At 42.4% G+C, this 17,497-nt stretch overlaps 1 protein-coding gene across 2 annotated transcripts in view; it reads right to left on the bottom strand.

Moving 5' to 3' along the window:
• TEX2 (testis expressed 2) overlaps positions 1–17,497 on the bottom strand; it is a 120,717-nt gene that overhangs the window by 39,884 nt on the left and 63,336 nt on the right. For both annotated transcript variants that reach the window (XM_012453889.2, XM_012453890.2), the window contains exons 3-5: positions 9,758–9,958; positions 8,533–8,863; positions 3,308–3,555 (exon numbers count right to left, since the gene is read on the bottom strand). In XM_012453889.2, coding sequence (XP_012309312.1) covers positions 3,308–3,555; positions 8,533–8,863; positions 9,758–9,958 — 780 coding nt within the window. The remainder of the gene's footprint in view (positions 1–3,307; positions 3,556–8,532; positions 8,864–9,757; positions 9,959–17,497) is intronic.

Raw genomic sequence — 17,497 nt, 5'->3', positions numbered from 1 at the left:
TGAGGCCCCCCCAGTACTCAGCCCCAGATGAGCTCCAGTCAACAACCTGCACTTACATGCCCTCCATGTGGGCGAGATGTCCCCAGAAGCATATCCTCCAGCCCCCAGCCCAGTCTTTCCAGGTGAGCCTGTATGGAGCAGACAGAAGCCATCTGCTAAGCCTTGTCTGAATCACAAATTGAGGAGGAAAATAGTTATTGTTTGAAGCCGCCACTTTTGGGGTTGCTTGTTCTGTACCAATAGGTAACTGGAACAAAAGTCAAGACCAACTCCACTGCTAGACCATCCCTGAGAGCCAGGACATAGCCCATGCATGCTCCAGGAAGGCCTAGGGGTTGTGGGAGGCCACTACTAGAGTTCATGTACTTTCTTTTTTCAGAGGCCTTTTTCAAAGACATTTCTCTCTGTTCACACAATTCTGGCTCTCAATTTCCGAGCTCATGGCAGCTACCAGTCATTAAATTAAAATTAAGAGTTGAGGGTAGAAGATAAGGACAAGGACTCAAGGAAAAGCTAATAAGGAAAGACACACAGGAACACCAGCCAACTGACAACTGAGAGAAAATACTGCAAAGTCTACAGTCTGGGACGGCTCAGACTGGGTATGATGAGCCTTTTGACTTCTATACACTCCCTGTATAATGACAGGCCTGTTTCTGTTTGTTGCATTGAGTCTTTAAATTATCAAGAAAAGATGAAATTATTCCTTCCTGCTCTGCCGCAGCGGGCCAGGAAGTACAATGTGGTTTTAAAAAATTTTCATCAGAGGCCAGGCACAGTGGCTCATGCCTGTAATCCCAGCACTTTGGGAGGCCGAGGAGGGTGGATCACCTGAGGTCAGGAGTTTGAGATCAGCCTGGCCAACACTGTGAAATTCTCGTCTCTACTGAAAATACAAAATTTGCAGGATGTGGTGGCATATGCCTGTAGTTCCAGCTACTCGGGAGGTTGAGACAGGATAACTGCTTGAACCCAGGAGGCAGAGGTTGCAGTGAGCCGAGATTGCGCCACTGCACTCCAGCCTGGGCAACAAGAACAAAACTCTGTCTCAAAAAAAAAAAAAAAAAAATTTCATCACAGGGGAAAAAAATGTCTGGGTGCTTACAGGGTAAGTGCCAGGTGGCTGGAACAAGAGAGCCCCTAACAGCAATGCTGGGCTGTGACATCAGGGACCCCAGTGAACACAGGATACAACATGCATATGTAACACGAACCAGGAAGCAAAGCTCTAAAATCAGGTTTGTTTTTTGATTTAGGGAAATCTTTCAAAAAGCAAGCATTTTACTGGATAATTTTCTTACATCAGTGCACAATTCTCCTCTTGATTCTCCTGAGTCTGATGAGAGTCCAGACAGCTGACAGCCTAGCATTTGGAGGGAGGGGAAATTCACCAGTGGTAAATAGGCCCATTTGTAGAAAAGTTTTATATCACCCAACTCTTGCCTAGAGGAAGGTCTCTGTTTCTCACTAAAGCCAGTGACTCAGGGTAGAGGTAGTGGGTTGGAGGCCAGCAGAGGCATATGGTCTTTTTTTTTTCCCTGACAAATTCAAACCGATCAGGTGAGTGGCCTCTTCCATAGTGAAGAGGATCAATGAAATAAAGAGCAATGGCTTCTCATTAAAAATAAATACACATGGTCACTGTTAAGAGGTCAAATACAGCCAAGGGTGGTAGCTCCTGCCCGTAATCTCAGCACTTTAGGAGGCTGAGGCAGGCGAATCTCTTGAACTCAGGAGTTCACGACCAGACTGGGCAACATGGTGAAACTCCATCTCTACAAAAAACACAAAAATTAGCTGGGCACAGTGGCACGAACCTGTAGCTCCAGCTACTTGGGAGGGGTGAGCCCAGGAGGGTGAGAAGATCTCTTCAGCCCAGGAAGTCGAGGCTGCAGTGAGCTATGTTCACGACACTGCACTCCAGCCTGGGTGACACAGCGTGACTCTGTCTCAAAAAAGAAGTCAAACACCTGGATGTGAAAGAGAGGCTAAGTGTCCCCCAGACAGAGACTGTGCCTCTGAATAGCATGCAAAGTAGAGGCAGGAGGCCTCAGGTCAAGTGAGCTTTCAGAATGACCCAGCATAACAGTCTCAGCAGCCAAAGAACCCAGGGTCTCAGGTCAGGTTTTACACACTTTAGCAACTGTGTGACTAAGCTACCTAACTTCACCAAGCCTCAGTTTCTCCACTTACAAATGGAGACAATCCTGTCTAGTTTGCAGGACTGTTCAAGAGAGCAGAGTAATTCTATTAAAGTGCCTACCAGGGCCTGGCATCTGGCAGCTTATAAGAGTTATCTTATCACAGACGATCCTAAGTCCATGTCCAGTTATGCTTTGGAAAGAATATTCATGGTAAATCTTCAAAAGCACTGGGCATAGCCAAGGAGACTGAGAATTTGAAAATACTATGGTTATGGAGGAATGAGACCTGAATCACCAGTGATTCTGTAACAACCCTTAGTGATCACCCAGTTGTTCAGGTCAAAGTGCAAATCTTGGCCTCCACATTCTCTCATGTCAGCAAATCCGGCCAGCGCCTCCTGCCACGCACATCCCGCCCAGCCTCTCCTCACCACCTACTGTCATCACTTTCACGTTGGTCCAGCCTTCACTAGGACAGTCATCTCCCACTCCTTCTTCTTTCCCTCCTACAGCCAGTTCTCTACCAAGAGTCACTTATCTTTTTATACTTAGATCAGTCAACATCATACCCTGCTCAAAAGCCTCCCACAGCCTCCCATCCCTCCCTCACCTCAGAACAAAGCCAAGGACGCTGGTGATCCTCCAGCCTCCCTCTTTCCCTTGCACACTGTCCGGGCCTCATTGCTGTTCCTCGAATATTCCAAGCACATGCTTGCAGCAGGCCCTTGGGTTGCTGCTCTTTCCACCTGGAGTGCTCTCCCACACGCATCACTATGACTCACTCCCCCATCACCAACAGGTCTGTGCCCAAAAGTCACCTCCTCAAAAAGGCCCTCCCTGACCACTCATCCAAAATAGCAGTTCTGTCTTCAGAGAAAAACAGTGTAAACATTTTAAAGTTAAAAATAAATAAATAAATAAAACAGCGGTTCTGGCCACTTTCACTCCTCCCTTGTTTGACTTTATTTTAATTCTTCTCACCACCTGGTGGTCGTTTCTTGCTGTCTCCCTGAGTAGATTACAAGCTCCTCAAAGGCAAGGTCCTTCTCTGTCTTGTGTACCACTGTTTCCCTAGTGCCAAGAACAGGGCCTTAGAGCATTATGCATGAAGAAATGTGTCTAAGTGAAAAGTGAAAAAGGTCCAGCCTAGCAGCCAGCTTTACCTTCTTCCCAGCTGTGGGGCTGCTCTCCGCACTCTGCAGGGGGCTCCTCTGGGGGCTTCGGCTTTCCTGGGGGACACATCTGCCCATGTACACGCTGTAGTCGAGAAGCATCTTCTGCCGCACGCTGCCCGCCAGCTCCTTCTGCTTTGGCTGTGACATGATTTCCTCCACGCTGCCTTTGCTGCTGCTGCGGCTGTGGGTCAGGTGCCCGGAGGGACTGTTGTGTCTGCTGTGTGCAGGCAAAAGCCCTGAAGCCAAGAAAAGGTGGCTATTCACATGGTGAAGAAAACGAGTCCAAAATAAGCAGACTCCGGAGAAAAGTAGCTACAATGCTATCAAATGACTGTTTAAAAATATTTATAAGGTTATTTCCCACCCTGAAAAGTACCTTTTTCTCTAAGGTAATTTTTAAGAACAGTTTTTATTCCTCTCCAAGATAATTTAGAGTAATGGCAGTAAAGAAATACAGCTGTTAGGTACCATTCTCTTTTTTCCTAATGATCTTTTAGGAAAAGATCAAATATAGGACCAACACACCCCAAGCAGTGGTGAACTTGTGAATGCTGTTAGGGGTGGGCAGAGAATGGAAAGTGGGCAGAGAGCTAATTAATGGTTCATCCACAAGCTCACAGCAATTCCAAAGATGTCATCTTTCATTTGACAAATTATGCATCAAGCACTTTCAAGCACACCTTGCTAAAAAGAAGATGACGACATAATCCCTGCCCTTGAACCTAAGCAGATAAATCACAGTCTTCTGTAACAAGTGTCATATTTGTAGCACAACTAAAGGACTCTCAGGGCAAAAAGACGGGAGTGACTACCTCTGCCTGAGAGAGTGAAGAGGTGCTTACCCTAGGTCTGACTTTCACAGCAGTGACATCTGGGCTGTATCCTGAGGGAACAGTTGCCATTTTCCTGGCCCAGGTGGGGAAGAGCACTCCAAGTAGAGGAAACAGCATATGCAAAAAGCAGTGACAAGGCACAGTATATTTGGAGACCAGTGAGAGATTCAGTGAAGTTCTAAGCGTAGTACAGGGGGCAGAGGATAGGAAATGAGGATGGAGAGATTAGCCAGGAATAGACTGTGAAGTGCCTCAAAAGCCAACCTCGGATTTAACATTGACCCTGTTGCACCAGAGAGGTTTCAAGCATGGAATGTGCCTGATGGTAACAACTTTATTCAGATTTACTCTGATGGCCATGTGAAATGTAGAGTGGTTAAAATCAAATCAGGCTGGGCGTGGTGGCTCACACAGGTAATCCCATCACTTTGGGAGGCCGAGATAGGCGGATCACTTGAGGTCAGGAGTTCAAGACCAGCCTGGCCAACATGGTGAAACCCCATCTCTACTAAAAATACAAAAAATTAGCCTGGTGGGGTGGCCCGCGTCTATAGTCCCAGCTACTAGGGAGGCTGAGGCAGGAGAATCACTTGAACCTGGGAGGTTGCAGTGAGCCAAGATCACACCACTGCACCCCAGCTTGGGCAACAGAGAGAGAGAAAGTCATTGGAAAGAGAGTCACTGGAAAAGAGTCATTGTACATGTCTCCAAAAGATAAATAAATTTTAAAAATCAAATCAAACAATTTTCTTCTTGAGAGGCTCTAACCATTGGAACCACAATTCTCCCGTGCCTTACAAAGGGTAATGCAAGCCATTTCGTAATTTAAATTTTAGCCAGATAATTTCCAGCACTTGAATATTTACAATTTTATACTGCATAACTATAAAAATACACTTTTTGTAACTTTTATTATCCTTATACCATTTTCATGTTTAGCATTTTTTTTATGCTAGGATAAAAGCTACACCAAAAACATTAAAAAAAAAGATGTAAACTAATATTACATTTAATACCCTGGATTGGATCCTGGAAGAGAAAAAGGACATTAGTAGAAAAACCAGTGAAATCTAATAAAGATTAGAGTTTAGTTAATAGTAAAAAGGAGAAAAGAAGATGAAATAAACAGGGCAGCATGACACCAACACTTCAAACCAAACTGATCCCATTGGAGCCACACTCCATGTAGAGGAAGAAAGGAGACCCTACAAGGCCTGGCTGGTGCTCACTGCCCACAGAACAGCCTCTTCACAGCACCGAACCCTTCCCTCGAGTGGGACAAAGCACAGGGGTCATCACTGCACTAGGCGTTATGGACCACAGCCCCTGCTAAAGTCAAGGGCCTCCCTGTACCGAGATCATACTAGAATTCTGCCAAGTGACCATATGGCTTTCCTGTTCTCTCCAGACTCTTGTTCCTCCTGGAGGCATTTCCTGACCTGCAGCCTGGGCCCTGCTGGCTGGAGATGCAGAATCTCAGCCCCACCCATGACCTCAGGTCAGAATCTGCATCTTAAGATCCCCTCAATCTCAGCTACTCAGGAGGCTGAGATAGGAGAATTGCCTGAACCCAGGAGGCAGAGGTTGCGGTGAGCCGAGATCGCGCCATTGTACTCCAGCCTGGATAACAAGAGCGAAACTCTGTCTTTGGGAAAAAAAAAAAAAGATCCCCTCAAACATTTCAGTCTGAGAAACACAATCCATGTTGCTAGAGAAAGCTACGATTTTGGTGACAGCACCCCTGAGGGAGAGGACAGGACCAGGTAGTCAAGCAGGAAGACTTCTATCTTCTTGGTACTGAGATATACCTGGCCTCAGAAAATCAGACCAGTCACACCTTCACAGCTGACCACCTGTGCAGTCATTGATTCAGAGATGGTTTTGAAAAACAGCACAGTCCTCATCAATTTACCCTGCTACTAGTTTAATCACACTTTTGGTGGCTGAAACTTACCATAAATGTCTCAATTCACAGCTTTCAAAGGCAACTCAGACTCACAGATGTACAAAAAGACATTAGTGGTATGTAAGCCTTGTTTGATTCTAGTACAATTGAGTGCACTGAAGGTTTTCCCACATCTCTGACTCTTACTATTATGTTTGATGTGCAGTAAATGGAACTTTTGGCAGGATTTCCAAAACATGTGAACTCATTAAAAATAATAAAATGTTTTAGGTCCATGAATAACATGCCAGTTTTGAAGGTGCTCTGGGGGGCCCCTGAGTACCTAAGGTGGTGTTTCCGGTGGCCCCACAAACCCCTGTGGGTTACCTGATTCTGAGGTTCAATGTCTAGAGCAGTAGACCTTTACATTTCCAGTAGGAATATAATCTGAGCCACATAAATAATTTTAAATTTTCTAGTAGCTACATTTAAAAAGGTGAAAAGACGCCAGGCACAGTGGCTCACCCCTGTAATCCCAGCACTTTGGGAGGCTGAGGCGGGTGGATCACTTGAGTTTGGGAGTTTGAGATCAGCCTGACCAACATGGTGAAATCCTGTCTCTACTAAAAATACAAAAATTGGCCAGGCATGGTGGCAAGCATCTGCAATCCCAGCTACTTAGGAGGCTGAGGCAGGAGAATTGCTTGAACCTGGGAGGTGGAGGTTGCAGTGAGGCAAGTTGCAGTGAGCCAAGATCGTGCCACTGCACTACAGCCTGGACGACAAAGCTGGACTCCATCTCAAAAAAAGAAAAGGTAAAAAGAAATAAAATTAATTCGAATATATTTTAAACCCAGTAGATCTAAATATTATTTCAACATGTAAGCAATATAAAAAGTTATTAATGAGATATTTTACATTATTTTATTGGACTAAGACTTTGAAATGCAATGTGCATCTTACACTTAGAGCACATCTCCTTTGGGACTGGCCACAGTTCAAGTGTTCAAAAGCCACATGGGGCTGGTAGATACCGTAAGAGGCAGCACAGGTTTAGACCTACCAGGAGAGCTAGGCAGTGCCTGGTGCTGAGGAGTTCTTACCCATTTGAATTTTCTTTTACTCGGTGTTGTGGGTTGAACCATGTCCTCCAAAAAATATGTTAAAGTCCTAACCCCAGTATCTTAGAATGTGACCTTATTTGGAAAGAGTCATTGTAGATGCCATTCATTAAAATAAAGTTCATACTAGAAATAGGGTGGGTTCTTAATCCCATATGGTGTCCTTATAAGAGAAGAAGAGACAGACACACCAAGAGACAATGCCATATGATGACAGGCAACTGTAGAGTGATGCAGCTATGGGCCAAGGATTGATGGTCACCACCAGAAGCTGCAAACATGCAAGGAAGGATTCTATGCAGAGTCTCACAGGGAGCACGGCCCTGCTAACACCTTGATTTCAGACTTCCAGCCTCCACTACTGTGAGTGAATGCATTTCTGTTGTAGATCACCCAGCTTGCGCTATTTTGTCCCAGCAGCCCTAGGAAATATATCTAGTAATCTCCCCATTCATCTTGATTCTTAAAAGGGACTTCTTGGATCTCAGTGCTGGGACTGGGATGGAAGCTGGCATTGAAGCTGACAGAATGGAAGATTTAATAAGGGTGTTAGGGCAAGGGCTAAGATTATACTTCAGGGGAAGGAACCAAAGCACTCTGAAGCAATGTGTGACACTCATGTGACCAGCATAACTCCCGGATCAACACAAATGCCTTGTTAGAGAAAGCCCCAGAGTGGCTCCATTCTAGTCTTTGTTCCAGATCCACCTAAGACAGCTTTCCCTAATAAAACCCACACCGGTCTTGCCCCAATTATTGGTTACCCTGTGCTCATTTTATTTAGCATGGCAATTTGTAAACACCTGACTCATATGTGCCAGTTTTGCATAACAGGCACAACACCTAAAGGACAGGGGAGCTGCTGCTTTTTACTGGTTTTGTGTTTTGTGTTTTTTTTTTTTTTGCAGCTCCAAGCCCAGCCAAACTGGACAAAGAAGTGCTGCATGGTTATCAATCCAAATGACTATTATCTGATCTGAATGGTCAGCAAGTGCAAGGATTCTGCATTTCTATGGCAATCTCAGGCTTGGAGGACATATTGAGGGTCAGGTACTCAAAGGTACCAGCCTGAATCATCTCCCTGACTTAACTGCCTTCTCAGAACTAGGGTTCTTCTGTTGCTGCTTCTCTCAGGGGAGTCACATATATACAAGTATTTGCAAATGGATCCATTATTGGTTAAATGATTTGGGACAGAGGGTTACAGTGATCAGCCTAGATGGTAAATGAGTCATGAGAACACACTTTAGGTGGCAGACAACCATCAATTCAGGGTGGGCTTCCTTCCTTCCTTTCTTCCTACCTGGCGTTCTTTCTCTATTCTCCCTAGCAGCCCTTTAAAAATGCATAAGCATTTAGCACAAACATCATTACCTGGTTTACTTCCAGAGACACCCGATGGCTTCTTGATTTCCGACTTTAGCTTAGATGCCAGAACAAATCTCCTAAACCACTCCTCTTTTTCTCGGCCAGTTCTCCCAAAGAGATAGAGTATCTGATCTCGATGGCTAGATCTTGTTCCCTCTTGAGGGCGGGGTGGCTTCTTAGGGTCCTCGCTTCCCTCAGCTGATGGCTTCTCTTCTGAAGTGTCCTTATCAGTCTGAGCTTTAGACATAAAGTCATCTTGTGGACCAAGCTCAATACAAATAGGGTACTTTTTATTCCAGATTCGCTTTCGAGCCAAAGTTTTAGGTACAAGATAAATCTACAGAGAAATAAAAATGATTTATATACTAAAGATTGGCTACACTATGCATTAATATTATGCATAGCATAAGTGCAAACTTTATAATCATTTCAGAAAGTAGATGTTTAATAATTTTGCAAGAGTAATAAATATCCATAATTCTCAGGTGGCAGTAGCACAACGTTTAGCTGCTCATCATCAACCAGGTTTGGCTATCAACTGAGTTTAATGACCATGGGCCAAACTTAAGCTGGAAGAAGAAAAAAGAAAATAGTTAAAATCTAGACGGGAAGCTCAAGTCAACCTTGAGTATCAACCTCAAGTTAAGAATATATGATATAAAAACTATTTTAAGTACTTCTCTCACTTTGGAGAAATCTAAATATCATTCAGATGAGCTGTAAGAACAGAGAAACGATAGCTTTGTGGAATAAATGCTTTACATTTCTCACAAAAATGGAAGTATATAATAATCAAAATGTAGTTATTTTACATATCTATAATTTTCACATTTACAAAGTCTTCAATAGGTAAGTACCCTAGAATCACCACACACAGCAACACCACTTTTTGTTTGACTGAAATAATTAGCTTATAAGTCAGAATTCTGACTGCACACTACTCTTGTTCCTCAAGTTGTAGTCTGTGGACCAGCAGCCTGAGTATCATCTGGGAGCACATAAAAATGCAGGCCCTTGGCCCTATCCACAGTTGCTGAATCAGAATCTGCATTGAACAAGATGCTCAGGTGATGTGCATAAACACTGAAGTGTGAGAGGTACTGTCCTAAGGTATACTGATACTTCAATGACAACAAGCCTTTTTGGGGAATAAACAAATTGAGTTAAGCATCCAAGATACCATATGCTTTTCATTCATCTAAGCTATCCTTCCAAAATTTCTCAGGCTCACCTTGCTGTCTGAGAGGTCATAGATTTTCTGGCTGATGTAGGTGACCTCTGGCTTGGTTTCATTGTAGCTGGCCCTCCTGGATATATTTTTATTGGGCTTTGAAAGTCTTAAGGTTCCACCCTCAAGTCGAACAAAGACTGAATGTGTCAAAGTCGCATGGTAGGTTTCCGGATCATAGCTGTAAATCTCATTCATCCATCCCTGATGAAGAAAAACTTCCATTAGTAAAATCGGAATAAACGCAAATTGATTTAGCATGAAATGATGACCACTGTGGTATTCGGGACACTGAAACCAAACTTGACCATGACGCAGATATCAGCTCACCGATGACTACAAGTTGCAAAGAGAAGTGCTTAGCTGGGAGGATAATTGGGACCAAGAAGGTTTCTGATAACCAAAAATCTGGATTTGGAGGAAAATCGGCAATGTTCATTACCCTAAATAAAGGTTCCTTTCTTTTTTTAAAGCTCATAAGCACATCAGGAAACACAAAAGATTTGTTCAGGTGACTGAGCAAGCCTCCCTCTCTGCGTGACCTCCTTTGGGGTGATTAATCCCACCCAGTCTGGCCTTCTTAATTAGTCAAACACATGCTCTTCCCAGCCCACCTGCAATCTTTGAAATTTCAGATCATATTAATTCATGTTACCACGGGACTCAGAGAACACCTACCTCTCCACATCTATCTCACTACAACATGTACCTCATTGAAACCATACAGTAAAGCAGATGATTGAGAATTAGGCATTAAATAATTCATAAATATAATAAAAAATATATCAAAATTCAAAGACACATAGCAACTTAAATGGGTAAAATTGTGCTCCAGGTTCCCCTGCCAAAATGGACATAAATGATTTTTGTTACGTTTATTTTTTAAAAGAGCAAATATATTGAAATGTACAGACAAAAAATACATACACAAAAGTCTAACACATTATACACTGTGTTAAAGCTAATCTCATAGCTGTCATTATCACGCATCACCGAACACTTCTCCTGCCTCAAATACTTTTACAGGTTATGAGTAGCCTAGATCTCACAAAAAAAGTTCTCTAAGGAGTTTTAATTGATATCTTTCTACTCTCCCCAAATTTTAAAAAATATGTCTTTGTAACGAGCAGAGAGATGCTAAAGATCACTACATGTGAGTTGAGACTGTCATTCTTTTCAAGCAATAGCCTTTTCCATGCTAAGTATTTGAGTCTCACACTAAAGTCTTGAATTGAAAGCCTGTGAGAATGAGAACTCCTTAGAATTTTTTTTGTGTGTGTGAGATGGAGTCTCACTCTGTTGCTGCCTAGACTGGAGTGCAGTGGCATGATCCTGGCTCACTGCAACCTCCGCCTCCCTGGGTTCAAGTGATTCTTCTGCCTCAGCCTCCCAAGTAACCAGGATTACAGGCACTTGCCACTGCACCCGGCTAATTTTTTTTGTATTTTTAGTAAAGACAAGGTTTCACCATCTTGGCCAGGCTGGTCTCGAACTTCTGACCTCGTGATCCACCCCTCTCGGCCTCCCAAAGTGCTGGGATTATAGGCGTTAGCCACTGCACCTGGCCTCCTCAGAATTCTATTCATTTATCCTTTTATCAAAACATGCATTGAATCTATGTACGAAGTAATGGGTCAGGAGTTAGGACAAAGATTTTTTTTTTTAAAAAAACAGGATTCTTGATCCAAGGGTGCCTCCAAAAGAGTAGAGAATTAGGTCTTCATTCCCCCATCCTATTAACCCACTGGAGTAAACACAATAGAGAAAAGTTGTTACAAAAATAGTACCTGAGTGTGAAGTGGAAGGAAAAACGGACAAACATTCTCTGTCATGGGAAAAGAGTGTGAAACTTAAGAGTCAATTATATGGATTTATATACCTCAGTAGATGTTTTGGCCCAAGCTGGGAGGCTCTCTCCCTCCTCCCAGTGAATCACCGGACGGGAGCAGCATCTATTCAACAATATTGAGTGAGCAAGCAGAGGCCACGGGAAGAGGTGCTTGTGAAGAAACAGCAACCATCAGAGCAATGAAGAGAAAAAGGTGACAATTACAGATCACAGTGGGGCCTGAAGTGGACTGTATTGTCAGAGCATCTGTTTGGGTGGGTGCTTTTTTGCTAAATGTAGAACTAAGTACTTTCTTTGGCTCACAGTTTTTTGTCTTTTTCTTTAGTCTCTTCTTATGGCAAATTACATTCATTGACTTTCAAATGTTGAACCAGTCTTGCATTCTCAGGATTAAGGATGTATGAGTCATGATGTGCTGAAATTGAGCTGTATCAGCTCACAAGAACTGATTCTACACATCTCTTCCCAATGCCATGTTCAGTGACTTCATGTTGGTAGCTTGCAAGTGGCAATGGTGGGAGTTTTTATATCTGGAAATCAGAGAATAGTACAAATCAAGATTTTCTTTTTTCTGGAGAGCCAGTTTACCAGCATAACATTTTGCTGATATTTTGTTCACTTGTCCCTCTAAGTTCATGAGGGAAAATACTCTATAGTTTTCTTGCAATGTTTTTTGGAATTAATGAGCCTCAGAAAATGCAGGTAAGTGCATTTGGGAAGTGTTCCCTCTTCTCTAATTTCTGGAAGTTTGTGTAGAATTAATAATATTTCTTCCTTAAAGGTTTGGTAGCATTTGCCAGTGAAGCCATCTGGGCCTAGAGTTTTGCTTGTGGAAAGATTCCAAACTATGAATTCAATTTCTTTACTTGCTATTGGGCTTTTTAGGTTATGTATTTCTTTTTAAGTGAGCTTGGGTTTGTATCTTTCAAAGAGTTTATCTATTTTATCTATGTTGTCCAATTGCTGGGCACAATATTGTTTGCAATATTTCCCTATAATCCTGTGAATATCTTAGTGTCTGTGGTGATGTCCCCTCTTTCAGTCCTGACACTGGTAATTTGTGCTTCTCTCAAATCTTTCTTTCATATATATGTATGTATGTATGCATGTATCTACTATTTATTTGAGACAGGGTCTTGCTCTGTCACCGTGGCTGGAATGCAGTGGCATAATCATAACTTACTGTAACCTTGAACTCCTGGGTTCAATTGATCCTCCCACCTCAGACTCCCAAGTAGCAAGGGCTACAGGTACGTGCCACTACAACAAGCTAATTTTTTTTTTTTTAATTCTTTGTAGAAATGGAGTCTTGCTATGTTGCCCAGGCTGGTCTTGAACTCTTGGTCTCAAGCAATTCTCTCACCTTGGCCTCCCAAAGTGCTGAGATTACATGCATTAACCACCACGACCATCCTCTAACAAGCTTTTAATGCTATTAATTTCCCTCTAGACACTGTATTACCTGCAACTTCTGATATGTTGTATTTTCAGTTTCCTTCAGTTAAAAATATTTTCTAATTTCCCTTATGACTTTATCTTTGGACCCACGGGCTGTTTAGAAGTATTCTGTTGAATTTCCAAATATCTGAGAAATTTTCAGGTATCTTTCTTCTTGGTTTTTAGTGCAATTTCATAACAGTCAGAGAACATGCTTTGTGTAATTCCAATTATTTTAAACTTATTATATGGTCTATCTTGGTTCCACATGCACTTAAAAAAATATATTCTGCTGTTGAAAGGGGTTTTCTATAAATCTATTTATTTGTCTTTTTTAGCACAAGCATTTTCACTAAAGATCTCCTAACACAGAATACACAGCTTTCTTTTTGTTCAATTTGGTTGCTGAAAATACTGGCTTACATACATAACAGGTTTAACCAGGGCTAAAGTTGTAAAGGCAACTAGATTAATAAAGAACTTGAAGCAGATACAATAATTTTTCTAAGATACATCAGAGCCATGTTCAAGGCCAGGTTGCTTGTGCTTGCAGAGCTACTAAAATCAAGAATCCATGAAGGGAAGAAAGTTGGAGCTGAGGAGAACGATATTAGATTAAAACAGCAACTTGCTATCAGTGTCATTTATGAGCAGTTTGGCCATACAGCCCCTGCATGCAATTGCTCTTTTTGAATGATTTCACCCTGAGTATACGTCTCCTAGCTAGAGAATACAGATTAGATGTGATACTGCTTTCGTCCATCCTAATACCTAAGCAGAAATGTTCAACATTTATTTAACGACTGTTTTTGAATTATGATAATCAGGATTTGATATAAGATAAACATTACTGCAACAAATCTCCATATAAACTATTTTTTGTTATTTCCAGGTATACAGAATTACAGATACATGTAAAAAAGCCACTAGAATTAACATGATACTGGGACCAAAAGAGAAAAAAAGGATTAACATGATACTGGAATTTGGGACAAAAATCTCTGCATTATGTTTATCAACCACTCACCGCCAGACTGGAAGGGCTAAAGGAGAAAAAAAAAAGACAAGTATTATATTATATAAAACTCTTCTCCAAGAAAAGGACAGTCTCTGAGAAACAGAGTAATGTAAGCTGTGGAGATGTTTCCCATTTGAAACTCCTGGGATTGTATAGGTTAATTATCTTATTTATGAATAAGAGAAACTTAGAGATAAAAGGTTGTTTCTTTCCGATTGCTTTCATTTTGTCTTTCCTAGGTCAGAAAATGCAGAATTGTCTAGGGAGGTGCTGTCCAATGGAAATATTAATATAACGTGAGCCATAAATGTGAGTCATGAAAATATGTAATTTTATTTTTTTGAGATGGAGTCTCACTCTCTTGCCCAGGCTAGAGTGCAGTGGTGCCATCTCGGCTCACTGCAACCTCCGCTTCTCGGGTTCAAGCGATTTTCCTGCCTCAGCCTCCTAGTAGCTGAGATTACAGGTGTGCGCCACCACGCCCAGCTAATTTTTGTACTTTCAGTAGAGATGGGGTTTTACCATGTTGGCCAGGCTGACCTCAAACTCCTGACCTCAAGTGATCCACTCACCTTGGCCTCCCAAAGTGCTGGGATTACAGGCGTGAGCCACCACACCTGGCCAAAAATATGTAATTTTAAATGGTCTCAGAGCCACATTAAAAAAGAAAAAGCAGGTAAAATTAATTTAAACATATTTTAATTCATATCGAAATTAAGAAGATTTCAACATATAAACAATATTAAAAATTATTACTGGTATTTTACATTCAGTTTCATACTAAGTCTTCAGAAGCCAGTGTGTACTTTACACTTAGAACAAGTCTCGGTTTGAACTGGCCACACTTCAAGGGCTCAACAGCCACACAGGGCTCATGACTACTGTATTAGAGACTGTGCAGGGCCAGTTCTTCAGTTCAAGCTTTTTAGCCCTAGACCCTTGGCTCAACTATGAATAGAATGGGCAAATACTGGAATTTTGGACAATATCCAATTATGCTAAAGACCACAGGTCAAAATACATGCACTAAAACCAACTCACCTACCTTAGCAGAAGTGCTGAGAATCTGACAGACCTGGGTTCCCAATCATGCCTACACCACTTACCACCTGCCAAGGTAGGTGATAAGTAATGGCTCGACACCTGAAACTGTCTGACCTGAGAACAGATGAGTTGATGTAGTTGTATCTCAACACACATGCCTTCCTTTCTCTTCTTGTACATGTTTCCAACACACACGGGCTTAGTGATAAGAGGCATTCACTCAATACATGGCAGTTTTCTGCCATTTTATTAGATGCTTTGCATAATTAAATGAAAGAGGATAATCTAAGTAATCAGTTAATGAAATCATCTATTGTAGAAACCCAGCAGCCTGAGCTACCACTTGGCTGAAAAGCAGCCACTACAGAATTCTTGCTGGCTGCAGCCTGTGTGCTCACACACAGCCACAGTTCTGAATGAGTATGCAATTACCTTCTTTGCTGACAGCTCTGACAGATAAAGGTCATCCTCTACCACTTGCCAAATTCAGGAATCCCAGAACAACCTGATTCAGAGGAATGTGAGGGAGAAAAGAGAGTTTCAAGTCCTACCTACAGACTTCAAAAGCACAAAACCTAACCTGCTGCACTACAGGAGGCAGAGGTGAGAAGCAAGGAGTATGTGGGCATAGAAAGAGAATCTAGGAGATGCTTTTTTTAAAATTTTTATTATTATTGTTTTTTTTTTTAAAGATGGAGTTTCACCATGTTGGCCAGGCTGGTCTCGAACTCCTGACCTCAAGTGATTCGCTCACCTCAGCCTCCCAAAGTGCTGGGATTACAGGCATGAGCCACCACGCCCGGCAGGAGATGCTTTCTTTCCCTTGGGAAAGCCTAGAGGGGCCCCAAATTCCTTTATTCCACTTGGGCCTAGCTTGGCCCTTCTTCTCCCTACCCCCATCTTTTCAGAATCACCAGCTGCTGTGGTTTCTTCTTCCCTTTTACCTTCAAATTTCCTCCTTCCTGAACTACCAAGTTCCTATCTTTGTGTTAAAGATCTATCAGAGGCTGAAGTCCAAAGCTGCCAAAAAACAAATAAACACAACACACAAATCAGGAATTGAATTACATATTTATTGTCAACAATCATTTGTTAGCCTAAATGAGACCTTACACTGATCATATTCAATTACACAAAAGATGGCCGGTCAAAACAGAGGCAGTGAAACCAACTCACCTACCTTAGCAGAAGTGCTGAGAATCTAACAGACCTGGGTTCCAGTCATGCCTGCACCACTTACCACCTGCCAAGGTAGGTGATGCTTATCCCTCAGACACTTGGTTTGTTCACCTGTAAAAGGGTCAAGGTGGCATACTGCCCAGTTTCATGCCTCCCTGGCCACACAACTCACTCTATGCTCAAGCCATAATTATTTTTCTCCTTACAGTAGTTTATTAAGGTACAATTTGTTTATAGTTTATAAAGAAATCTTGAGCATATGATTTTTGAACACTAATATTACTACTTATAATAGCTGACATTTAAGCTCATCTTATGACTGAGGTACCCCAGGCGCATTATTTCTTGTATTTCTGCCAATTCCCTACAATTTTACAGGTAGCAAAAGTGGTGAGAGAAGGGATGTGATTTGCCTCCCAACATCTAGAGAGTGCTAAATCGGACTCAAACCAAGTGTTCCTCAGTCCAAGGTGTGGGCTCCTATCTCAGCTCCACAGCACAGCCCCACCTGCAGGACATGGCAAAGACGATATTTCTCCTAGGAAGCCTCCCTCCTAGGAGGGAGTTCTCAGTTCTCTGGTACTCTTCCATCACTGTATCTGTTAACTGCCTGGTTTACTAAACTGAGTTATAAATTCCACAAGAGCAGGGATCACCATGTCTGCCAATCACAATTGTAACAAATGTTTGTTGACTGAATACATGAGGGAAGCCTAATTCAGAGGTGGCTGTGAGGATTAAATGAAATCTATGAAAAGCAGGAGTAAGCAGGAAGGCTGGTGAGCCCCTCACAGCCTGTAAGTACAGTGCTAGCTGCGTGAGACAAACAAGCAAAGGAACGAGCTGATGCCCTAATAAGTGCAAGGAGCTGCAGAGATTACTTACGGTTCTGAAAAAGAAAAACCAAGGTAAAAATGCACAAAATAGCACAGAACAAGAAAATAACCCTAGAAACCAAAGATTTTCAGGACAGAAATTGGACAAACTAAGTCTTATCTGGAGCAGAGAGGGATACTGTGACTGTAGCCCATGTTTCCTGCCTCCTATCTAAGGCTCTTTCCAGAACATTATAGGCTTTGATAGGAAATCTTGAGAGGGTCATGGGAGTTGCAACTTGACCCCACTGTCAGGAGCCAGGTTGCAGACTGGCCTTAGGGAGGCTCAGCACAAGAGGCTGAGGCAGAACTCTCCTCCAAGCCTCCCTAATTCTGCCCCC

This window comes from Aotus nancymaae, unplaced genomic scaffold (assembly GCF_030222135.1).
Source record: "Aotus nancymaae isolate 86718 unplaced genomic scaffold, 86718_ANA_hifiasm-v0.15.2.pri h1tg000089l, whole genome shotgun sequence".
Taxonomy (NCBI): Eukaryota; Metazoa; Chordata; class Mammalia; order Primates; family Aotidae; genus Aotus; species Aotus nancymaae.
The sequence above is the reverse complement of the archived record's forward strand: the minus strand, read 5'-3'. Positions and strand labels throughout refer to the sequence as shown.